Here is a 25,923-nt window from a genome sequence, read left to right on the forward strand (position 1 = left end):
TGTCTCATGATAATGTTGGAGGTCAAGAAAGGATACAACGTCCAAAAACAGTTGTTAGTCAGATGTTTCACTGTTGTCATAATTACATTATCCACTTCTCCAGCTATAATGCTGGAGAGGTGGATATTTTCTTCTTTCTCCCGCTCTCCATCTCAGCCCATCTGGAGACATGGAGTTTGTTATTCAGCCGCTTTGAACAGAGTGTCAGCAGTCAGACTGAAAGACCCTCTGTTCACCGTGAGGCTCACTCTCTCTCTTCCATGGTGTCCATCGCAATGCTTTTCCAGACTAAGCCTGGTAGACCTGGATTTCCTTCGGGCCAAACACTGAGCCCGGCGAACCAGACTCCTCTGGGAAGCATGCAGAGCATAATGGAGCACAACTCCAAAACAAAACAATCCATGATATTAGGGGGTTTAACTGAAATCTCCCTTACAGCAGTGCTACAGGCTTCTGATTAGCTGCACAGGAGTCATGGTTTTTAAATCTCGCTTAATTTCCTTTAGTACCCACCTTGTTTTGAATTGAGAATTATCAGTAAGAGTTTAGGCCGGGGATTTGTGCATAATGGTAAATTAGTTGGTGCTCATCCTAATGATGGTGGATATGTACAAAAGATATGTGATGATCTGCATTCTGAATAGAGGCAATTATTATTCATTACGATCATATTTTGCACTAATATATTCTTTGCATTGTATAAAACCTGCTAGTATGTATACTTAATGAGTGTAAACCTCTGTGATTATGAATTACTTTTTTAAAATATATAACTATATAACTCTCTAATATAGGCTACCAACTGCCTCTATTATACAATTGACAAACAATGCAGTTCCAAACCCCATGCCATTTTGAAGAAAACACGAGCCATGTGATCTCACTGCAGTGATCTTTGACATTGATGGATTCGTGGCTGTTTGATGTCGCCTTTTGATTCCGAGCACTGCTTTTAAATACCTCCCACAGGAAGGAAGTGCTCACCCACCGCCGCCTGTTCCCTCTTCAGGAGCTGTTTGGTCGGGGTTGGGGTTCATAGGAGGAGGGAGGGGCAGCGTGTAGTGGTGGGGGCGGGTCTGTGGGGGGGGGGGGGGGGGGGGGGGGTTAGTGCAATATTTACAGTGACCTTTTCCTCTTGCTGGCTAGAGGCCCATGGGAAAAAATTGGAGAAGACAAACAATGAACAATAGGGTTTAGAGATGAGCCACGATGCCAGCGCAGCATGTGCCATGGAGGGATGTGGATTACAAAGGTATGGGAGGTCCCGGAGAGAGAGGAGCTGGACCGTTAACTGTCCCTTAGAAGTCGACCTGGGACACCTGCTCGAGAGCGCCCGGGTGGCTGTTTCAAAGACATGCGCGTTGCCACACCAGGACATGTCGCTGTGTGCTGTATCCGGCACGTCTGACATAATGTACTGAAAGCATTGTCCGCTGTGCTGCTATAGGTTGATAAGGATGCATCTAGAAAACACAAGAGGTTACGTGCGGTGGGAAACACAGCAACAAAACAACATAATTGCACTTTCAGGGTTCTCTGCCATACTGTATATGCAAATGCCTGAACCCATGGGGGAAGCAAAAGATCTGAGCAGGACCACCTTAGTATGCATAATGCGGTGTCTAGTGTTCATTTGAAAAGGCTTCTGCTCCCCTCTCGGGACCAGATCAAAATCATCCAGGGTCATTGACCTGAATTGATGTTTATGCAGCCAAATAGACCCTTTGCTGCATCAGTCAGGGAGCTGAGCAGTGACCAACTGCCCAGATCTTTGATTCATCAGATTAAGCCTGTCTAATTGGAAAATAATGCTTCCTCAGAGATGGGTCTTGGCTATCATTAAAATTATTTCTGCCCTGCACAATTTGATGGGATAAATGTAATGGTATCAGTATTATAGAGTGTGCCTGGGTGGTCTGCCACAGTTCTAATGATGCTTTGCCTTTCCCAGAACAAGTGGAAATGCCTTGTTGATGCACCATGAAAAGGGAGAGAAGCAAAGGAGAAAAAATCCCACTGGACCTCTGTAGTTTATATCCGAGGTCTGAGGTTGAGACATTGTAACCTTTTTATAGCTCAACCTATATAACCAATGCTTTCAACCTCAATAAATAACACATTTATATCAAACTTAAAAAAAAACTAAAACGAAATGAAAATGTAAACAATAAATACAAATTTAAATACACATACATAGTTACAGTTAATGGTGGCTAATAATCATTTGCGTTATGTACCTTATACTGATATTGCTTGTACAGCCCACCTTTCCTATAGTTGGCAAGCAACGCTAGTCCAGACCTGGTCCAGACTCATGGGTCGTGGCTAGATGCTGCGCACGAGTCAAGTCTCCATTCCGGAAGTTTATAACGGAAACAGGAACATCTATCTGTCAGCTGAAATTCACTGGTTGTGCACAAAGCTGTAAGTAGTTTTTTTCACCTGTATTCAATTGTGTATTGCTCTGCAAAAGCCGTTTGTGTATGGCCTCAAACATATATTGTTTTGAGACCAATGCCATTAGAGTGCTTCTTCTAAAATTTAAGCTTACGATGTTACCTTGACTGCAGGCTAACGTCAAGCTAGCCACGCTAGCCTGTCAAAATTGTCAACAAAGTGTCTTCTTTTTGATTTCTCGTCAAGGCTTTCTTTAAATTACAGCCTTATATCCATGGTTTTCACATACGTAACCACCGATATAGATCACTAATGAGCGCTGAAATGCTAGGGAAATGCTAAATCCAAACAGCAAGCTATGTTAGCCAAACCACAGTAGCCTTCAATAGGTTTGTGTTCGCAGACATATCCCTTATTTTTTCAGCATTCAGATGCTTACGTTTGTGACCGTCACATTTATGTAATGATTTCATTTAAACAATAGCCTATTCCAAAAACCGGACATTGTAGAACATGTTTATTGGTTTGTAAACGTTGTATAGACACATTGAAACGTACGCCCATACGATCAAAAAAAGTAAGGAGCTGTCGACATAGTGGGTAACACTTCGTATTGAGGGTAACGTTACCTTAATTATCCATTGATTAACATTAGTTAATACAGTCATGAGAATTTACTTGATATAAAACTAAACTTATTGTTCTTTGCTACCGTAAGATACATTTTTCTTATTAAATTGGGTTTATTCATAAATTTGAGTAAATTAGGACAAACAGGGATAAAACCAACCGAGGGAAGTCATTCAGCAAGCAGCCTTGTTACAGCTAGATGTTTATTAGATGTTATTATTGTGGATTCCAAGTGTATGCCGGTATTCACAGAAATATATTTTCTTACTTAGCGTAACCATATAGGAATTGGGGTTAATGATGTCAGACATCAGATTATTCAACTCTAGTATTTTGAGATTAAAATAAAACAATTGGCTATTTAACGAAGGGGATATAATGGTTATTTTGTTAGATAGTGAGACTTTAATTTAAATCCAAACATTATTCTACATTATTCTACAAAAAAAGATAGGCCTATCATATCATATCAAATCAAATTGTCACAAGCAAATAATCTCAGCTATCTACCAAATAGAAGTCAGATTTGTTTATATTTAGGAAACGGGAAGCGCATATCGCTGTAGGGGAAATTTTAAAATGAACCCCATTGTAATTTACCTAATGTAATTGGAGTAAGACATTAAAAATAAATGATGTCAAGTTCAACAACAAATCTCATTGTCAAGCACATTTTGAAATGCAAAAAGAAAAATACACCAGAGAAAGTATTTAGATAAACGTAGCTGTCTTCTAGCAGGGCATAAAATATGCTACACAAAATATATCTGTAAGTGGTCAGGGGATCAGAAAGGTCCACTCGTTAAGTAACTAAAGTGTGTTGTGCTGTGTTTGCATATTCATGAGTCGATATTGTTCTGGATTTGAATTTGGCTTTAAACAAAAGGGATTTAGTACTTGGACATATAAGCTTTGTTTTGTATTTTATGTTGAAATAGGTTGGTATGCCATTGCTTAAAAATATTCAACGTAAATGATCTGTCCAGTTTTGTGTATTTTGAATTACTGTATACAATTTTGCATTTGCCGTGGCTTTGTATTTGCTAAGACAACAGTTATATGTTGTAATAGGAGCAGTCTATGTTTTTACCTTAAATCTAAGTAATTAATTGTGTAAGTAACTAACGTTTTTCAGCATTGCATGTTTTCGTTCACAATGGTTGAATTGCAACCGTTTACAGTGTCAGACTAAGCCAAATTCAGACTGAAAGCCAATGACTCAATGAAAGCTGTGAATAAGTATTTTGTTTGTATCTATTTAGTTTAGGTAACTAATAGTATTGAAATAATGACAATTTTATTCAACATTGTGGTTGATGAGCTCCATTGATTGCTAATGACAATTCTTAAACTTAACGATTTCAGAATCACCTTTAACCAATTATTTGTATTAGTACATTATAGAACCAAGAACATAATATATTGGCATGTGTGAACCGAATGCAGCATTCTATGGTCAGAGGAGCATGCTCTCTTACTTGAACTGCTCACCTCGTTTTTTGGGGAGTTCATCAGATGGCAAGACTTAGTGCTTTTTTCTAAGCCCAAATTGTCTTCTGTGTTGTCGTACTCTTAAACATAATCCATACGCATCTACTAGTGTTTCCTATTAAGCCTCATTAAGTGTAACTGTTTTCAAACAGAATATAGCCTAAGCCTCGTACTCCACTTCTGTGGGATTTTGTAAAATATTGTTCCAACATATTTTCTTTAATTATACCTTTCCATGGGGAAAATACCTTTTTTATATGGTGTGTTTGTCTTACTGATAGCTTGTGTGAGTGGGAGCTATTGATTGACAGGCCATGAGCCAGCTGGCGCCGAGCCTCCAGAACAAGTTGTCATTGAGCTGCTCCATCATTCGGGTCTGTGATTATGCTAGTGAGTCCAAGGTCTTTCAGTGAGAGCCTGAAGAGTTCTCCTCCTCACCCTGTGACACACAGCTCTCGGTACCCCCTACGATTGGGGATGTAGGGTGCGAGAGGGGCACAAGCTAGGCGATTTCCTGCTCCCCTTGTGGGCCTCTAATTGGAAAATTTGGGTGGCCCTGTTTGTTTGTTTTAGTGGAATGCAGTGGGCTGTGTTTTTCAGGCATTTTCTCAACACTGCTCCACCATAGAGGCAGGGGTGAATTAAACGACAATATGGGTCAAGGGTGGCCCCATGTGCGCGTTGCCCCTCCGCCAGTCCGCTCTCTCCGGTCTTCCCTGACAGTCTGACAGCCTACTACCCGCAGGCAACCTTGCTGAACCACTGGTTATCACAGTCGTGTTTTTCCATGACCCAGTCGGGCAACAGACCTAGGTGGACCACACTGGAATCTCAGACGGAGAGGCGGACATAATGGCAGGCAGACACAAATATTACAGGATCATGGGTTACATTGATCGATGCTTTGTCATTTAAAATTGAGCCATAGCCCCCTCCCCCTGCTCCTTGACCACCTTGACTAAGACATTTTCTGGGGGAAACACTGCATTCACATGTTATCTATTATTGAGGTGGGTTCTTCTGTTTTTATAAAGCTCCCCCACCCAAGATAGCGGAATTATAAAAGTTCACTAAGTCTTAAAGATGTTTTCCGCTGCAGTTAGAGGAACTCTGTGTCTCCAGTCACTAAACCGTCTGAAAGCACAATCCTAAATCTCCACGTTTCTATTTGTTGTTCCAGGCTTTTTAATGAGATGTTGGTTCCTATTTGCTTTAGTTGGGCCTACATTTAAAATGAAACTTGAAACCAACAAACAGATAAATAAGACAACCCAAGGATAATAAACCCTTGGGGCGGACAGGCGAAGAAAGAGAGTAGGCTGGAGAACCAGGCTGACGCCCAGTAGACTGGTTATCCAGTCCACCATCGGCCACAATGTGGCCTGACTGACTGCATCTCACTGCTCACAGAAGACATGCTGACTAATCTCCATAGCTGATTGACTGGCCAATCTGAATTTCATTTGAGAATGCATTGCTAAACAAGTCAATGCTACTACTGCTTGACTTTTAGTATATTTCCCTTGCACAATATCTTGTCAGTTCATGTGCGCCCTCGTTCTTTGGCTGTTGATTGATCACCCTTCTTTTATTGTCAATTTGATCATTCATTTGTAATGTCCTCCTCTCTGTTTCTCTCTGTTTTTCTTTCCCCGGTGTTTACTGAAGATCAAATTTAAGGCTTTTGCAGCTGGCCCTGGTGCGAGGAAGAACTGCGGGCGAGCTTTGAGTTGTTAGAAAGCTCTGGTCAAGACGTCTGATCAGACCTGTCATTTTGTGCAAGGAGATGTTTGACTTGCTCTGTGCATTCAGCAGCAAGGGGCGTCTGAGGGGGTCAGGGGCAGGGAGTAGCCGGTGGTGATCTTTGAAGGAATCTGGTGTTTGTGTAATGTTGGGGAGCACTGAGTGGTATGGTGTTAGTGTCCGGGGTTCCATGCCGCCACTGTGGTGGACTAGCACTGATGATATCCTGGGCAACGGGGTGGGGGCTGTGTTGAAGGTAGTTGGGGTGATGAGTTGTCTGAAAGGGTTTCTCTGTACACACACACACACACACACACACACACACACACACACACACACACACACACACACACACACACACACACACACACACACACACACACACACACACACACACACACACAAAGCATATAAAACGTAGTTTTTGATACCTTAAATATACTTTAAACACTTGACGAATATGTGAATTGAATGCAGAACCTTTGAGTGTTTTAGAATACATTTACAGTCAAAAATTAGTGTAATGTAAAATGTAAAATAAATAACTAACTCCCAATGTGCTGCGCTCGTGAGCAGTGACTAACACGTGTGTGCTGAGCAGTATGGTTGATCTCACCGTTAGAGTCTACAGTATAACAAATTAACATGGCCTGGGACCTAAAGAAAAACAGGCACAACATGCTCAAACAACGCGTCTTGTGTACATTGGTGAGGTGAGCGCGCAGCTGCCTGAGCGAGCGTGCTTTCATGTTGTACGGTAAAATTCAATCTCCTCTTTTTTACTCCAGCTAAAGTTGTTAGTTAGAAAGGCGGGTAGGAGCGCAATCTGCAGGATACTAAGCGCAATAACATTTAAAAAAATAAATAATCGGTTGTAATCTGCGTCTTTTTGGCCGATGCCGATTATTTTCAAAAAGGCTATAATCAGCCGATTAAATGAATCGGTCGGGCCCTAGTCTCTTCCAAACCCCTAGCATATAGTTCCACATGGTTGTAAAGGTAAGGTACGCAACAACGGCAGCTACAACTTCTAATGTGGCTTGTGTGTCGGAGCAGAATAGTCTAGTTTTATGTGGCTGAACATCCAGTGAATCTGCAATTTGCCCTACATTACCGTCAAAGTACGTATGAAAGGAAAGCCTTTCCTCATGGTCAAGCAACACAGCATGGTGAGGCAGGGAAAAGTCCTCCAGCGTTGGCAGCATCGCTAGGACTTCCACAGCTACCACAAGGAGTAGTTAGAGCCCTGCTGTTTATTAGTCAGCCTCCAAGGAAAACAAACCTGCCGTTTCAGCCCAATTACTAGATGGAGGGAGTGATACAGGGGGTGGGGGATGTGCTTGCCTGGGTGCGTGTGTAGGAAAAGGAATAAACCTGGTTCTGGTTCTGTCATGAATTCAATTAAGCCCATAGTGCATTGACATGACCCGACACCAGTTGGCAACAAATGGGTTGATTGGGTTTTTACGTGGATCCTCTTGTGCCCCCTAGAGTTTCAGGTGCTGCATTGAAAGTCCTGTGAATACAGGACAACTTTTTCCAGCCTGACTTATTACAAAGAACGTAAAAAAATAAAATAATCCATGCAGTGTATTTTAAATGCTGGATTCTAAGTTACTGACAAGGTTTTATTTAGCAGAAAGGTCTTTAGTGTGTGTGTGTGTGTGTGTGTGTGTGTGTGTGTGTGTGTGTGTGTGTGTGTGTGTGTGTGTGTGTGTGTGTGTGTGTGTGTGTGTGAGTTAGAGAGAGAATGAGAGAGAGGGGTCTGGGCAGTGTTCCCGTGTCCATGCATGGCCCCCAGAGTAAAGTAAACACAGCGGCTCTTTTCTCATCCCAGCCGTCAGCAGGCTCTCCCCTGGCCTGCGCCAGAGACCACACACCCAGACCACACACACACACACACACACACACACACACACACACACACACACACACACACACACACACACACCACACACACACACACACACACACACACACCACACTGCCCAGACCTCGCCGCAGATCCCTCCACACACTCGCATGGACTACACACAGACCACACAGCGCCAGCTCGGTCTCTCGCACGCAACCTAGTCGACCTGTCATTCTGCCCAGCCTCTTGGTGTGTTTGTGTGGGTGCGTGTGTGTCTTGGTAGACAGGCCAGCTAGCTATCTTTGTGCACGTGTATTTCCAATATGGGGTTGTTAGGGTAGGGAGGTAGGGGGGTTTGTGGGTTAATGATATAACTCCTGGAATCAGCGATTCCATACCATTTTAAATGTTTTCAAAATAAAAGCCTAGCCCTCTGGCCCTCCTTGCTCCCTTTCTAAACATTTGTGATTGATAAAGGATACGGTGGGCACTTGTTTTAGGCCTGTTCACCTCTTATCGAGAGAGAGAGAGAGAGAGAGAGAGAGAGAGAGAGAGAGAGAGAGAGAGAGAGAGAGAGAGAGAGAGAGAGAGAGAGAGAGAGAGAGAGAGAGAGAGAGAGAGAGAGAGAGAGAGAGAGAGAGAGAGAGAGAGAGAGAGAGAGAGAGAGAGAGAGAGAGAGAGAGAGCGCGCTTGCGCGCTTGTTCTGAGGTATAACATTTCTAGGTCAATACATTCCCCTTTGCACTTGTGTATACAGTCATTCAGAGTCCGACTACGAGGTTTCACCAAAGACAAAAAAGGTTCCATGCTAATTATGCCTATTTAAAGACACACTGCACAATCAGTGATGACTTCCACCCCCATTTCAAGTATGGATCTCACACTGAACAAATAAAAAGGCATCTGCCTGAAGCAAATTGGTAATTTACAAATTTCTCTTTGGTGGTGCTCTGGTTTTTATACTTTTTTTTTAATGATTAAAATGAAAGCTTTCTTTTAATTTAGAGTGTAGAACAAGTCGCAGAACATCTTCTATTGGTCGGCGATACCAAGCGAAAGTTCGTAAGAGAGCCGTTGAGCCGATGTGAACCTGGCCACAGGTCCGATCCGTGTGAACCCTGCGAATTGTTTGTGGCGAACGTGTTTTGGCTCCGTGGCAGAGAGGGATGAAGCTTCACTCATGCTGCTTCAGACACTCTGGATTAATCAACCCTAGCATGACCTGGCAGTCCTTTTATTAACAAACATCTGTGCCGCTGACATACATCCGTTCATTATTTTTCTTCCATTTTTTTTTTCTCTTCGCATTTTGGAAATGTTCTTGTCTTTTTTTCTTGTGTCTTCCAAAAGCGCTCCAGCAGATCTCCGTAAATGCTTCCCTCTCAGGTACCACAAGCACTCAGCCAGCCCTCGATTGTGTTGTAGAGGTGGAGGAAAAGAGGGTGGAGGGGAGGGGGGGGGGGGGGGGGGGGGGCTTCCATGAAATGATCCGGGAGACTAGGTTTATTTATCCTTCACCGTGAGGTTTACATTCCTCCTTCCCTCCCCGCTCGCTCCGTCCGCTCCTCCATACTTTGCGCCCTACTCCATTTCTCCCCTATTATCTGAGATAACTTTTCCAGTGCTGTGCAAATGGGCCTTCGTTATTGCAAGACCTGCTCTGGCCCTTACTTTTTGTTTTGGAGGTAAACAATATGTATCGCTTGGCGTACAGAAAAATACAATGTCTCTTTGTGTTTGTGCTTGATTTTTGGAAATCGCTCGACGCATGAGATACAATGTCCAGTAATGTCTGTGAGATAAATTTAGCCAAGAAGCTTTTTGTATTCTCTAAAAATGAATATAAAGGTTTACGATCCCTCTTTAGTTTGTCATGTTTGCGCAATTGATTGTACCTTTCAACATTTTGCAGCTTTCTTAAAATGAAATGGTTTTCCATGTGTGCCTCATGTTGCTTTTCTTCTTCCTTTTTGTTCCAGCTCCCAGGGATAATTCTCCCTGTATGAATATATATATATTTCTGCCTGCCTGACTCCACCATGTCCCGTGCCCGCCCGCCCCCTCTGGTCACGGGTATCTCGCCCAACGAGGGCACCGCCTGGACCAAAGTCACCATCCGGGGGGAGAACCTCGGCATGGGCGCTGCTGACTTAATCGGTTAAAGACTTTGTACAAGATTAAACGCCCAAACACAGAAGCAATTTTTACATACCTTTTTATTGTGCTTTTGACCTATTTATTGGATAAAATTCATAATAGTAATCAAATTAATTACCCAGTGTGATTTGAAAAAAAATACTAACATAAATGAAGACCAAATATTAAATTAGTAAGCTAATAAATACGTATTTTGTAAATACGTTTTTTGGACTTTGAATTTCTATTTTAAACTCATTATTATTTTGTAGGGCATGAAGGCCAATATTAATAAATGAAAGAGATTAGATAAATGTATTGTTTGTTTGCTCACTTTGTTTTGCTACAAAGACATATACACCATTTCAAGCAGCGTATTGTAATACGCTGCTTGAATATTTGAATTTCAAATTTTTGTTGGACTAACTTGTGTTAAAGTAAAAATTATTTGACAGCACAAACTCACACATCATCCCAAGCAATTGATCTGTTGTTTACATTTTCTCTGAATATTTTTAAAAGAACAATCTAAGATTTATGTTATTTTCAACTTTTAAATCAATTTATGAATTACTGTTACATTTACAGATTTGTGAAGACACAATTAGAATTTACGCTATATAATTAATATACATATAATTAATAAATTGGGTAATAAATCATTAAAATAAAGAATTTCTCGACTAAGAAAATACCAAAAATATATATATTAATTCTGGACTACTGCTATAAATAGAAAATAAATCTATATTTGTTTTGAATAGCATAAACCTTTTCCTTTGATCGTATGCTGAACATTATGCCTCACTAGCTACTCGTTATTCGCCTAGCACACACATACAATGTGGAAATAACCTTCCCACAAATATTTACGCTGCCCCACATAGATTGAGAAATTCAAGAGCTAATCACCTCACGCATATTACATATGTTGAACCTGAAAAACTATAATATCTACAGAGATTTATCATCACCCAATTTGTGAGTAGGCTTGGGTTGTACGTTCTCATTTCTGTGGTAGGCTTTCCTTTTTTCCCTTATAGATACTTTCCCTGTTCACTAATTCCCCCATGCTCCATTTCTCTGGCATGTTGGCGGGATGGAGACCAGCCCAGCATGTGGTCACACACACACACACACACACACACACACACACACACACACACACACACACACACACACATATACACACATTCACACGCACACGCACACACACACACACACACACACACACAGACACAGACACAGACACAGAGCGCGAGAGAGAGAGAGAGAGAGACCCATGCTTGGCATGTGGTCTACCCGGCCAATGATGCATCTCTATATCTGACCATGAAACTTCCCCGGGGACTGGATTCAGCCAATTAGATGCAAAGAAATATGTGCTCTGCGAGCGCATATGTATTCAAACAAAGTGGCCGAAGGAGGAGAAAGGAGATCAGAAGCAGGAAGTAAGCTCTAATGGCCATGCTATTTTAAGGTTTTATGAGCCATTTGTACAATATTCACGCAAGCCGTTTGATTAAGTATAATCAAGTATACCCCCCCCCCACACCCTCCCTGGGAGCCCTCTAACTTCCCTTAGTTTGAAATGTTGAAGCAATCTCCCTCTACCTTAACTCCAATCCACCAATTCTACTGCCTGACACTTTTCAAGAGGGTCCAGAAAACAAAGAAGAGCGATGTAAAGGGGTGATAGTGGCAAGCCGATAACAAGCCACTTAACTGTGAAGTGTCCTGAAGTTGTGGATGTCTTGAGTGAGAGAGCGGGGGGATGGGTGGCGAGAGAGTCACGGCCACCCATGCCCATACACTTCAGCCCCCGCCCGGCCAAACTTCGACCCTTACACTCGCAGCTTGACTAAACTTATCCGCCGTAGCACCCGACGCTGTCCACGCAAAGCACCTCTTTCACCCAGCACGCTTTGTTTATTGGCCTCGTCTAATGTTGTGTCCATCGCCCTCTCCGGCTCTGACTGCATGAGTAGCTCACTCTTTCTCCTTTTCTCTCTCCCCCCGCCCGCCCCCCCCCCCAGGCCTGTCGATCTGCGGCCATAGCTGTCTGCTGACGGCCGAGTGGATGTCCGCAAGTAAGATAGTGTGCCGTGTGGGTCCAGCCAAGGACGACAAGGGGGAAATCATCGTCACAACTAAGTCCGGAGGCAACGGCACCTCCACGGTCTCCTTCAAACTCCTCAAGCCCGACAAAATTGGTGAGACACCGCAAGCACACGTGTCTCGAGTCGCAACATCTGGGCCGAGTTACGGGGATTACTGAGCGGATTTGTTTGCTTTCTACTTTGATGGTGCAGGTATCCTGGACCAGTCTGCCGTGTGGGTGGACGAGATGAACTACTACGACATGCGCACGGACCGCAACAAAGGCATCTCGCCGCTCTCCCTGCGACCCAGCAACCCCCTGGGCATCGACATCGACAAGTACGGCACAGGAATACGTGCACGCATGTGGCGCGCACATGCACGCGGATTCAGAAACGTGCCATTTCAGAAACAGCCACATGCCTTTAGGATATATCCATGGTGGTCCTCTGGTCTAGCCTCAAGATCCAAAAGTTTCGTAGTCAGTCATTGAAAACCCAAAAATTATTTACCAATAATGTCAATACTCAACAATGTAAAACAACATTGAGGGGAAGAAAAGCTACAACAACTGGGGCTAAACTCAATGAAACAGTAAGCCATTAAAACAAGTATTAAACTTTGAAACGTTCGCAAAGTCATGATTTCTTCATAAGATTAAGGTTTGGAATATGCTCTGCATCCCACTCCTGTGGACCCACCAGTTGAGAATGGCTGCTCTAAATCACTCAACACGGCCTCGCATAGCCATAAACACGGGCACACGATTCATGTGAGACATGGTTTTCATCCCGAGAACAGAAACAAACTCTTCCCTCTCCTAGTGCCCGGCAGTTAGAGGCTCAGCCGCCTCTTAACGGCTGGCCATAGAGTGGAAACTTGACGATTTATTCACAAAGCGCTGTGAAGGACGGCAGAAAGGGATCTTGGAAACAATAAATTGAGCAACCCGAACCCACCTCTGCCACCTCCCCCCTGTCAGACGGCACGTGGGAGGGCAGTAATGTATGGTTTGTGTAGTCAGGTTCTGGCCTGTCTCGCTTTAATGTTTGTTTGGATTAGAAGGGCCAGAGGGCAAGTGACCACTCGTGGCCGAAACTAGACCTCCATTAAACATGAACGCTGCCCAGGGCTGATCCCTGCTGCTGCCAGGACCTAACCCCTCCCAGCATGTTCAATGTGTACAGTTTAATTTGACAGGCATTTATGAGCCCTCTTCGTGCTCAGTGGAATCTGGTTTTGACAGGAAAGGCTTTTCGGATAAATGAAATCCTCCATTGGCACAGTGTTAGCGAGGAGTTTTAGTAGGTATTCAGCATTAACCCACCATGATTTGAATGAATATTTCGCCTCCCTTTTAACTTGTGTTATCCCAGGAAGATAATTCAGACCATAGGCCGTAAAGAGGAAGCCTTATCCAGTGATGTCAACAACCTGTTTTCATTCCTTTCGGCCCACACGCCGGAACTACTAACTAAAACACTAATGTGTAACCAGAGCCACCCAACTTATTTGAATTTTCTTCAGTTTTCGAACATACAATCATAATGTCTGACTGTCTCTGAAGTATGAACAAGGGACAGGAAGGCTTTAAATATGTGCCAACTTATGCATAAGAATTTGGGTTATGGTTGGAGATGAATGGCTCCTGTTGCTCTAATTATTACATGATGACATTATCTGTATCCAATTTAGTTGTTGTAATGTAATAATTAGAGCAGGGGAATTATAGTCCAAAAATGCCAAAATGTTATCATTTGCAGAAGGTAGTGCTTATGATATTATGACATTTGTTTTATCCCATATACCGGTAGTTGTCTTTCAAACCCCAGATTGTAAGCGCTATAAATTCCCTGTTCTTTTGACGTCCTTGGTCATCATCCATTTAGCATTAGAAGAATATAGTATAATATACTTTGAAAGGGTCTCCGTTTGTGTGCAATCTTTCACTTAAAAAGGTACCAGGTACCAGGTACGGCACCTGGTACTTACACAGCGATGGAAACGCAAAGATAGATGGGCCGAGGCGAGTTGAGATGTTGCTGTCGGTGGACAAGGGGCATTGGTGTCCTGCATAGGCTGCTACAGCAAAATAGATGGTAAAAATGTAACCGGAAAGGTTAACTTGGCATACGTCATTTTTCAAAAGTTGCCTGAAACAGTTAAGCTGAATCTTCACTATGTTGTTTCTAAGGGCATTCCTTGTAAAAACTTCTAACGGTTGTAATGAAGAGCAGAACAAATTTCTCTTAATAATAGAATAACAGATTTGAATCGTGTGTGTGTGTGTGGTGTGTGTGTGTGTGTGTGTGTGTGTGGTGTGTGTGTGTGTGTGTGTGTGTGTGTGTGTGTTGTAGTGTGTGTGTGTGTGTGGTGTGTTGGTGGAGGGTTTGTTTGTGTAGGCCATGGGTCATTAAGAGAGATCAAACTTCTGTACTGAGTCCTGGGTCCTCCAGGGGCACCCAGGCGTCACAGTGGGCGCTTCCCACGCCGGGGCTTAATAGCTTGGCTTCACCTTGGCTATAGACTGCCTCCTGCTGGAAGTCATGATTCAAATGCATTCCAAATCAAACGTAGGATCTCAAGATCGCATTCAAAGCTCAAAAACTAAATTTTTGTATAAAAGTTGGAATGATTTACATTTGTAGATAAGAGAAAACAATTTCTACTTGATTTAAAAGTTAATAATAATAATAATAATAATAATGATAATGAATCAGTTAACATAAAATAATGCTGTTATTTAGCTTTTTTTTTTATTAATAATAATATCATATACCGGTATTATAAATCCGTGTCAGTCATGCATTAACTTGTGCACTCGGTTCATTCATAAATTGTTATTCTTTATCAATCTCATGCACCACATTTTATGGTTTGTGTTCATGTATGGATTTATTATTTATCCTTTCATCTTCTCTTCTCCCAAGGGGTAAACTCCTTCAGACGGACATGGAGCAGACGTTTCCGAGGGCATGAGTGGGGACTTCACCAGTGAGAACTTCTCTGCCACCTGGTACCTCATAGAGAACCACTCGGGCACCGGGTATGTCCTACCACAATAACAATTGTGCACATGTTGCATGTACTGTAATCTTTAATAGAAAAAACATATGAGGGGCAATGCTTTTTTTTTTAATAAGGCTGTAGTGTATGTCGTGTAGGTCTACACGCACTGTGTTGGCCTCATCTAACGGATTGTAAAAATAAATAAGAAGCAAACACACATTTTACGAACTTTTTTAATGTTCATTGTTAGCATGTATAAACAATTAAACAAACGTCTATTTTATATCTATATTCTGAAATGAACTGAAGGATCTGTTGGTCACGGTACAGAAACAGAAAACAAAAGAAGCAGTGTGCTGTATCATGTATCGAGACAACAGCCAGCCAATAACAAAGGACTAACAATAAACCAATGAAATCGCTGTTAATGTTAGAGCAAGCCCCTTTTTTTAATCAACCTCCTACATCATTTTGAAAGACAACAAGTCCCTAAGAGTATTGCTTCAAGCATTACGTTTATTGTGTGTTTGTGGAACTGTACACTTTCCAAGGGTCAACTTTCTAAAGAACTCTGCCTTCACCTCTGACCATGTAGGCTAGTTGTTCTAAATAGAAGCTATTGTCACAATATATTTTCTTATTTTCTATTCCTGTTTACAAATCATACCTTCTACTTGACTACAATTCATTTCACACTTTTATCCAAAGGATTGTTTTTTGTTTGCAAAGAACCATTTTGAAAAACGAAACATTATGAAATAGTACCTAAATAACAAAATATACACCCATTTGGACTCGTCGTCTACTAACGCGGCATAAAGACAGAGCCCCTTAAATAGATAGAGGTTGAACTGTTTAAGTCCCCCTTGGGCCTGTTAAATTTAAACCATTCTATTTCTAACGGTTAATAATTATCAAAACACCTGAACCTGAAATCGGTTCTTTGCAAAAAATATTGTATAAAGGGCCCACTGTGGTTCATTGATTCTTCCAGAACCTAGAGTTGACCCCTTAACCCCAGCGCTCTGTAGCGCGTGTTCTCTGCCATGTCAGCTCGGTGCTGAGCTATTTTGGCCTGTCTTGGCTTCCTCCGTCCCTCCTCGGCGCCCTCCCCCTCCTCACGTACCCTCCCGGTAACCCAGACCCCAGGATCCAGCCTGGACAGGGGGGGCCCTCTGTTTGGACCTGGCTGGGTGGCTGTTTCTTCCTGCCAAGGACGCCTCACTCAGGACACTGACACAAAGACAAACCTGCGTGTCATTGTTTTTTCTCTTTTGCCTGTTGAGCCCATCAAACAAACCCTCGAACTCACACTCACACACGCACACACAGGATCCTCTACGTCACACATTACCAAGATCAAATGAAAATCCTAAGAGACCTTTTAATGTGTTCTTCGTTATTGAACGTTATTATTATTTTTTCAGATTCGACCAGTTGCGCTTAGCAGCTAACAACCTGAAGAAGCAGGCCAATAAGAAGAACGAAGGCAGTCTGGCTTATGTCAAGGGAGGCCTCAGCACCTTCTTTGAAGCCCAGGACGCTCTGGCAGGTGAGATATGTATTCCTTCGCGCGTCTGTTGGGCTGGAGAGCGAGACGAATGAGCGCTAATGAATACGCATATTTCAAAACTGTTATTCTTTAGCCCATTTATTTTTTGTTGCTCTTGTTTGGAAAGAGTGCCATGTGTTAGGTAAGACCCCCTTGACTACACCCACAGTCACACCAGTACGCGCTTGTGCACGATCTAAGAGACACATACACACAGAGAAACATAGTTACCCCCGTTCTCCCATGCTCACTCACATACGTGAGTTAAACACCAGTTGATTAAAGAGCCCCATTTGGATAACATGCGAGGACCCTGCCGCAACGGGGGCGAGGTTTGCCAACTTCAACAGGCTTTATTTCTCGTCCATTAAATGGAGATCAGCAATACCTGCCATTCAGTGCAGTGCAGCTCATCTCTACAGCTGCTCCCGGTCTCTAGACCTACTCCTAGTCTCTCCAGTGGCTGTTGTTCCGCCAGGTAGCTCCAATCATTGTTCCACTTTATCATTCATATGCTTTGTCTGTTTACTTTCCGCTCCCATATTGCCATCCTGTTACTTCCCTCGCACTATTTATAAGAAAATATGCTGCCTCTTGTCATTATTATTATTATTTCTTTCTCTGTTTGTGGCCCGTTTGGGGAAAGTAGCAGTGTTTTCATTGTTGGTAGCTGAATGTAAATAAACTGAGCAGCCAAACACAATGCAGGGCCCAAGCATTAGGACTGATAGGGCTGATAACGGGCGAGATTTGAGCAACGCGAACAATACGCAGCCGTTCTCACGACGTCCCCTCTCCTGAGCGTGCCCGATCTGTGCCCATCGCCTCTTGGGAAGCGACAAGGTCAGTCACTGTACCACTGATGGACTCGGATGAGACCCGTTACCCAGGGAGTGGTTCATGAAGGTGGTTCAGTGAATTGATTGCGATAATGTTATATGCCTGACCCAAGAGATTTGGAAGAGTGGTAGCGTTGCTACCTTGTAGACAGCAGTGTATTCACTCCTAGCCAGGCGCAGTTAGTGTAGAACATGGTTGAATCCTTTCTTTCTCTGTCAAGTGTCTGGCAGTTCTCTCTGCGGTTTTTGAGTCTTCCCAATTAAACCTCAACTCCGGCGCAACTACAAAATACTTGGGGAACCATACGTCCTCAGCCCCGTGGTTTGGGGTTATGCTCAGTCAGTTTAAAAGTGGTGCGGGCTACTAATTGATGTTTAGCCTGTAGTGCTTCCAGCCCTCTCAATCACCCCATAAATTCCTGTATTTCTGCTCTCGTCCCATGTTTGTTTTCTCTTCTGCCTGCATGTGAGAATTTTATTGATGGCTCTCAGGAAAGTCTGGGTTTTTATTAATAGTGCAGTGCAGTGCGATGGCTGGCTGGAAACGTACAGTGGCTGGCCAGATCTGGAAAGCATAACAAGCTACACGGAAGAGAAAAGTCACAGAAGGACGCAAATAGTTTGCCTTACATCTTACGCATTCCACAGTTTCTCTCGTGCTCTCCCTGGCTGTCTTCCCTTTTCATTGATAGTTTCCTCTCGTATTTGCACTCGTTCAGTCAGAGGGCTGATGTGGGTCTCTCTTCCAATTGCATTAATGTGAAATATTTCCATTCCCTTTTAGAAACAGACAACTTGCTGTTCTATACTTACCCTCGCCATTCGTTTTAATGTTTGCTACTTCCTATACACATTGCTGTCCATCGTCAGCCAGGTCTAAATAAGGCTACATTAACAAACACGATCATGACTTTTTCTTAATAGTTTATAAAGATACATTGGACCTTCACGACGACGGCAATTCACAAGGTGAATTGCCTCTCCGCAAGAATACGAGTTGGAAATGTGAATAGGGCACTCAGGTAAACTTATTATTGGGGCATGGGAATAGGGGGGTCTTGGAGTCTGCTCAGATTTACAGGGGATCAAGGTCAGATAGTGAGAGGGGGGTTACACAGGAAACAACTTGTTCTATAAACTCTCCATATGAGCCCCAGCAGAAAGTGCTGAAGGAGAAGGGGGGGGGGGGGGGGGGGGGGGTGTTAGCAGTGGGGTAGGTTGGAAGAGGGGGGGGACTGTTTTGTCAGCAAGCTTTGGGGAACAAATTGAAACTATGCTCCTCAGTGTCTCCTGGGACACATCCGCCTGGGCCGATTGACTGACTGACAGACATGTCACAAAGGGGGAGGGGGGGGGGGGTCACAAAAGAAATGTTGAAACTGGACGTTTTTTTCTCATTGTTGTGTGAAGAGGAAGTCTCCCGACAATACAGGAAACGACAAGCTACCGTTTTCAAGAAAAACGCCAGATTCCCAGGACCCGCTCCCTCAGTCAAAACATCTCCAGCTTTAGAATCCAGGGACGCTGTATTTTTATTCTTATTCAATCTTTTTCCTCGGGAGTCTCGACAGTACCAGGAAGTGGAAGCAGAAGCGCCAGCTCTTCCTCGGGGTCCGGGCTGCGCGTGTCATCCGGAGCCTGACCCGCCGCTTAGGTTGTTTAGGTTAGCTGTGACGTTGACGCCCACCCACCACCAACCCCCCATTCCCCCCCTCCCCCCCTCTCCTGGATGCGTGTGTGACCGCTTGCAGAGGACACACAGCTGGCAGCGGAGTGGGGGGATGCTGGTAAGGGGAGGATGGAGGGGGGCGCAGACAAGAAGCAGACCTACCACGAGGGACTGAGACCGAGATAGTGTGTGTGTGTGGTGTCTCTTCTTTTTTATTTTATGCATATGTATACAGTGCCTTGGATCCCTTTTTTCCTCCTGTATAAACGGACCCTTCCTTACACGTCGTCTATGACTGCTCCACAGAGACTAGACAGGACTTAGAAGGGTGGGGGCTACAGTGTCTCTGCCGATCCCTTCCTTTCGTAGCTTTCCTCGAGGCTCCAACCTGTAAGATGTGGCGCTCCATATGTACATACAGAATGCTTCTGTTCCCTTGTTGATTTCCCTAACATGAATGCTGAATGCGCAATATTAGATTCTCCCTGACTGTTTGTTATAAAGGTGTACTGTTACATGTATTTGTGTAGGATCGTACAGTGTAGGGCTAACGATTCGGTGTGCTGCTGAACCGTAGGGTATAATGAATGATGACAATATATATTGTTAAAATAATAACAAAAGATGTATTGAAACGTGAATTAAATCTTGTGTATGCAGTCGATTTCCTTTTGTTATTTGTCACATTGCTGCTACTTTGACCCAACACTTAAGGCTGCTACACACTGTCGGCCATCTGAAACGTTTGTGGATACTCGGACTAGTTCGGGAACAAATCTTTCCGTGTGTTCAGCTGTGCTGGAAACTTTTGGAACCACGCGGACATTGTCTGGTCCGATTTAACATGCAAAGTCTGAGAGCGTTGGCATCTGAGGTTTCTGGCCTTTGATTGGTTGTGTGCTACTAGCACACATCATTGGTTGTGTGCTACCTAGCACACAACCAATGATTCGCTAGCACACAACCAGCAAATCAGCGGGTGTGTGGGAGGTGCGGACTAGCGTCACGAAACTAGCGCCTGCATCTCGCGCAAGCGCAAAACGTAAACACTACTGTGTAGTTGGCAGTAGTCTGCGTAGTGTGTTTTAATGCAACCTTACTGCCGCACGGTTTAAACGAGAGGCACCAGAGTGGTCGGATATAGGCAGTTGGCTGTTGGTTTGAGTCTGCGGTGTGTAGGCCCCTTTAGTAGGTAGCCAATCACAAAATCTTCTTGGAATGTCAACAAAAGCAGTTAGCACATCGCTAATGTAGAGCCTGTAAAATGCCAGAAGTTTAGCCAGAGCCTAAAGACCCCTGTTCTGTCTCGGGTCTGGGAACACTTTTGCTTCCCTGTAAACAGTGACAGCATCGGCCAAAGAGTTGTCTGATACAAGTGTCACGGTATGTAGGCTCTGCTCGGACAACCCACACTATGACTCATCTGCGTGCCGACCTCAACCCCCAGTGTGTCGGGGGAAATAGGAGAGCCAACAGCCAATGCAAAACGGGTAGCATATGTGTAATTTGCTATACAAAAAATATGAATAAAGTCAGGCGGGATAGGTATGTTTTTTCGATTTTCCCCTTCCTAGTTTGTAATGGCATTACTGAAATGAGAAGATTGTCATCGCGTGGGTTTTTTTCTTGGATCGTCAGGTATGTGTTTAGTGCATAGTTGAGCAGGCCTCCCAAACCTCCTCCAGTCCTCCTTCAACTCTGTCAATAAACCCACCACTGCCCCTCTCCCTCACTACTGCACATGGTTTATTTATTCATATGGACAGCCAGGGTCTCTTTCTTCGCTCTCGCTCTCCATCGCTCTCGCTCCCCTGCCCTCCCTGCCAGTAAAGTCACATGTCCCCCCTTAGCATCATTTTTGCTTCCTAGCTCTCCTAGGGGGGCCATGTTGAAAACCTGGTGTGCTGACCGTGGATGGTCAGGTGAACCCAGGAGGCTGTGTTGGTTACGGTGGGAGAGAGAGACATGCTTTGGGCCAGAGTCGCGTGGGAAACTGGCGCGGACCAGAGGGGGGAGGGAGAGGGCTGACGGAAGTGTCTCCAGGCGTCTTGAGATCTTGGGTTTGGGGGTGGAGGGGGTGGAGGGGGTGGAGGTTATCTACCATCAACCACCGGGGTTGGAGCTGTTTATTGTTTTACCTTCACTTGCCGAAATTAAAATTGTTCCGGAATAGCTGGATGCAAAGCGGAATTTAGCATGACAGTGTGGGGAGTTGCTTCAGAACACAAAGAGAGCCATCCAAATAATTGTTGTAAATATTTGTTTTTAATATGGCCTACCCTCTCTGCTTCCCACACAACAACGTTTATGAACGCCTTACAGTTATGCTCATGTTTATTCCCAATTGATTATTGAATAATAGGGACTTGTGTTTCAGCGATCCACCAGAAGCTGGAGTCAGACGGCACGGAGAAGGTGGAGGGATCCATGACCCAGCGTCTCGAAAACGTCCTCAACAGTAAGAAATCCGTCTCTCCAAGTGCCTAACCTCGAGGATAATTAGAAAGTCTCTTTAGTCTCAGGACAAATAGGCATTCATGATGCCAGCAGATGGCGTGTGGATCTGTTTCCAAATAAGTTATTGTACAAAATAACTGGGTTATTTTGTCCTAAAAAGTAGATTCATACATAGACATCCATGTCTATATCGCTTGTTTTCCTGCTGCAAAGCCCAGAGTTCCTTTCTTGAAGTTATCCATTTGGTGGATTGCTGCAACTTTAAACATTTTCTAAAGTTTTCAGATGTACACATTTTTATTCTCTTGCCACATGGTAGATCCCTTATTTCCGTTGTATTTTCTTTGCCTTGCCATTTGCATACAAGTAAGCAATTGCTCCCACTGCCCTATGGGAATCTTTATATAGGCGTCAGCATACCAGAAGGATAATACCATACTCGTAAAAATACATTGGCTATTATGGAATAAAAGGCCGGCAAGAAAAATAGATGGTATTTTCTAATATGATATCTAAATGAATTAACACTTGAAAGCATAGGAAGTTTAGGTTTATTCTAGCAGCATAAGTTCAGCCTCATCCATTCAACACAATTTGGAATCTCACACCACTCACACACTCATTATTAAAGTCCTTTGGCTGCACACCGAGCTTCATGTCAGCAGATCCATGGCCCTGTATGTGACTGCCATAACGGAGGGTCAATAAAGCTGGTTCCTTCTCCTCCCTGGGTCTAGGGTAAATAAACCACCCCGGCAGGACAAGGCTTTTCATCCCACCCGCCACAGTCATGTGGGTCCTCACCACCACACACACACACACACACACACACACACACACACACACACACACACCACACACACACACACAACCACACACACCACACACACACACACACACACACACACACACACACACAACACACTCTACACCAATCAGCCAATCCCACAGTGTGCCCCGGCCCGAATCGCAACCTCATGACAGCTCCGTCGTAATGCCATGCACGAGAATGTGAACTAGTCGTCTTTCCCCTCAGCCCCGTCTCTCACCTTACAGGGGACAGGGTGGTTTTGATTTAAACAATTTGTTATTTGGGGGTTTCCCCCCCCTAGCCGCCACAGGCCACCCACAAGCGGAGGCGTAGCATGCATAGTGTGGTCCGGTCCGAGGTGGCGGTTGTCCAGAGATAGCCGTCAATATCGGTGCTCTGTGGCTTCGGCCTGTCTCCTGGGTCAGACAGTCTGGACCATCAGGAGGAAAACCGAGAGCCCCTATTTCAGGAGGGAAATATGGTGTCCATGTTATTTCTGCAGTACCACCCCCCTCCCTCCTCTCCTCTCACCTACCGTCACCCAACACATACAATTACCAGCCCCTTGTTTACTCTGTGGCTCCTCCGTCACTCACTCACTTTTGTCGCTCGCTCTCTCTTTGTCTCTCTGTCCCTCTCTCTCTCTGTCCGTCTGTCTGTGTGTCTGTCTGTGTCTGTCTGTCTGTCTGTCTGTCTGTATCTCTCTCTGTCTGTCTGTCTGTATCTCTCTCTGTCTGTCTGTCTGTATCTCTCTCTGTCTGTCTGTCTGTCTGTCTGTGTCTCTCACTCTCTGTCTGTCTGTCTTTGTCTCTCTGTCGGTCTATCTCTCTGTGTGTGTTTCTCTGTCTGTCTGTCTCTGTGTGTATGTGTCTCTCTGTCTCTGTCTCTCTCTCTCTTTCTGTCTGTGTCTTTCTCTATGTGTCTGTTGCTCTGCCTGGTAGGGGCGAGCGACACTGCAGACACTCTGTTCCAGGAGGTGCTGGGACGGAAGGACAAAGCGGACTCCACCCGCAACGCCCTCAACGTCCTGCAGAGGTTCAAGTTCCTTTTCAACCTGCCACTCAACATAGAGCGCAATATCCAGAAGGTAAACACACACACAAACACAACTAAGCACACCAGGGTCAGAATTTAATGGGGCTTGGGGCGTTGTGGAAGAAAATATAACTGCCACCAAAAGTGGGATGACAAAGGCTTTTAAAGGCCCCTGTGAATCAAGAACTTGGTATTTGACTCTCACTGTGGGTCTTGATTTTCGTTTCAAAGTTATCCAAATATTTGTTAAATGGCCTGGAAATGTATTGCACTGAGGCAAAGAAATGTACAAATATTTGTCATCCATTAGGTGGGGGGCTAAAGGGGCTAAAATGAAAGGTGATCACAGTTGCTTGGCAGTACAAAAATCAAAGATCAAAATATCTAATGGTCTAGGGCTGAACGATTCGGGGAAATAATCGATTGCGATTATTTCGACCAATATTGCGATTGGGCGATTTCTTTTAAAGTTCCTTATGTTCCCTTATATTCACTAAACAAGCAATTAATCCTTCTGGTGTATGACAAACATAACACAACATAGGAAGCATCACATATAAACTACTCCATTCCTTTTTGCCAGGCCTATGTGTTGAGATGAGTTGATATTTATAATACCTTTATTTAACTATTAAATTGTAAAATAAAAATGAATACGAATCTTACTGATCCCAAGTCAGTAACAGAAACAAAATCCCACCCCCCCCCCAAAAAAAAAACGCAGCCTTTGGCAATTTGCATATCTCGTTCTAATTCTATCGCAATGTCGGTTTAAATTTGATTAATCGTTCAGCCCTAGTCTTTACCAGCCAAAGCTTGTAATATCCAGTCACAATTCTGTCCTTTCCTAGGGCGATTACGATGTGGTGATCAACGACTATGAGAAAGCCAAATCCCTGTTTGGAAACACTGAGGTGCCCGTTTTCAAAAAAGGTGAACCCGTTTTACCAAAGTTAATTATTTTCAGTATTATAATTTGTCCTGGTTTCTTCCTGAATGATCCCCGGCCGACAAAAGACCTACAAAAGGGATCACATCCACCTGCCTTTCATTAAACTCTGTTGTGGCTCCCTGTGTCCTTCCGTAAGTGTACGCTGAGGTGGAGATGAGGATCGGGGCGCTGAGGAGCCTGCTCTTGGAGAAGCTGTTGGAGACCCCGTCCACCCTCCACGACCAGAAGAGATACATCAGTGTCTCTGCCACGCATGCGCTCTCTCCGTCAATGTAACAAGGAAACAATATTCACACATCCCTGCTCATGATGCATTTGGTCTTTTCTGAGGCCCTGGCAATACATGTTGGTGCCAGGGCACGGTCAACATATTTTTAACCCAGTTGGCCATGACTAGTGTAATCCTTACAACTCCTAGAACCACTCCATTGAAGGCCCTCTTGTTTCCTGAACCCCGCCTTTCCATTGTCCCTGGGTCTTCACTGATCCCGTCAACCTTCTGTTCTTTCAGTCCCTCTTGTCTTTCTCCTCCTTCTTGCTGCATGTTTCTTTGTCTTCTCATGTTTTCTCTGCGTTCATTTCGTTTTGGTCCTTTCTTTCTCTCATGTTCTGTCTTTCTGTTCCTACTTTCCTCTCACGTTCTAGATTTCTCGATCCCACCTATCCGTCCATAGTTGTGGTCTCCGGGCTGGTTTATTATTGTTGAGAGCGATCCATCGGGAACAGAGAGAGAGCGGCTATCGACCGCACGGCCCATCTTTCATGCCGGCGCATTTAGCGCGTCTCATGAACGCCCACGGGGGCTCCTGTTTACTCTCCTTGTGGCGTGAGTGGGTTGGCGGGTTGGGTGGGTTGGTGGAGTGATGGACGTGCAACGCATCCCAGGCACATGTCCGCAGCACAACAGGCCTGTAAGAACTGCCTCTGCGTGCCTGCGTCCCTACGCAAGGATTTTGAAGGACGGCCCCTAACGAGGAACAAACGAGTTGAGCGAGCAGAGGCTGCTGCGGCAGGCGACCGGAGCCAAGCCGCAGGCCCTGGGAGTGACTCACCCTGCGCCCCACGGATCACTGGGGGGGATGCCCAGGACGTAAACATCGGCTGAGGGGATGATTAGGGCTGGGATGCGATGAGATGGGATGTTTGATGTGTTTTTTCCCTGAGGTCTTGCCATAGGAAAGAGATTCTGTTGGGAGAAACCCATAGCCCCTCGTTTTTCGATGCGTTTTTTAATCATTTTTTGATTG

The 25,923-nt window shown here is 44.3% G+C and overlaps 1 protein-coding gene across 1 annotated transcript in view; it reads left to right on the forward strand.

Annotated features, from left to right (window-relative positions):
* Positions 1-2,310: 2,310 nt before the first annotated feature.
* exoc2 (exocyst complex component 2) overlaps positions 2,311-25,923 on the forward strand; it is a 39,036-nt gene continuing 15,423 nt past the window's right edge. Inside the window, 11 exon segments of the mRNA XM_030373488.1 lie at positions 2,311-2,424; positions 10,096-10,273; positions 12,289-12,465; positions 12,565-12,691; positions 15,283-15,322; positions 15,325-15,398; positions 16,789-16,913; positions 21,799-21,879; positions 23,631-23,776; positions 24,576-24,657; positions 24,813-24,912. Coding sequence (XP_030229348.1) covers positions 10,156-10,273; positions 12,289-12,465; positions 12,565-12,691; positions 15,283-15,322; positions 15,325-15,398; positions 16,789-16,913; positions 21,799-21,879; positions 23,631-23,776; positions 24,576-24,657; positions 24,813-24,912 — 1,070 coding nt within the window. The 5' untranslated portion in view covers positions 2,311-2,424; positions 10,096-10,155.

Source organism: Gadus morhua, chromosome 12 (assembly GCF_902167405.1).
Source record: "Gadus morhua chromosome 12, gadMor3.0, whole genome shotgun sequence".
Lineage (NCBI taxonomy): Eukaryota > Metazoa > Chordata > Actinopteri > Gadiformes > Gadidae > Gadus > Gadus morhua.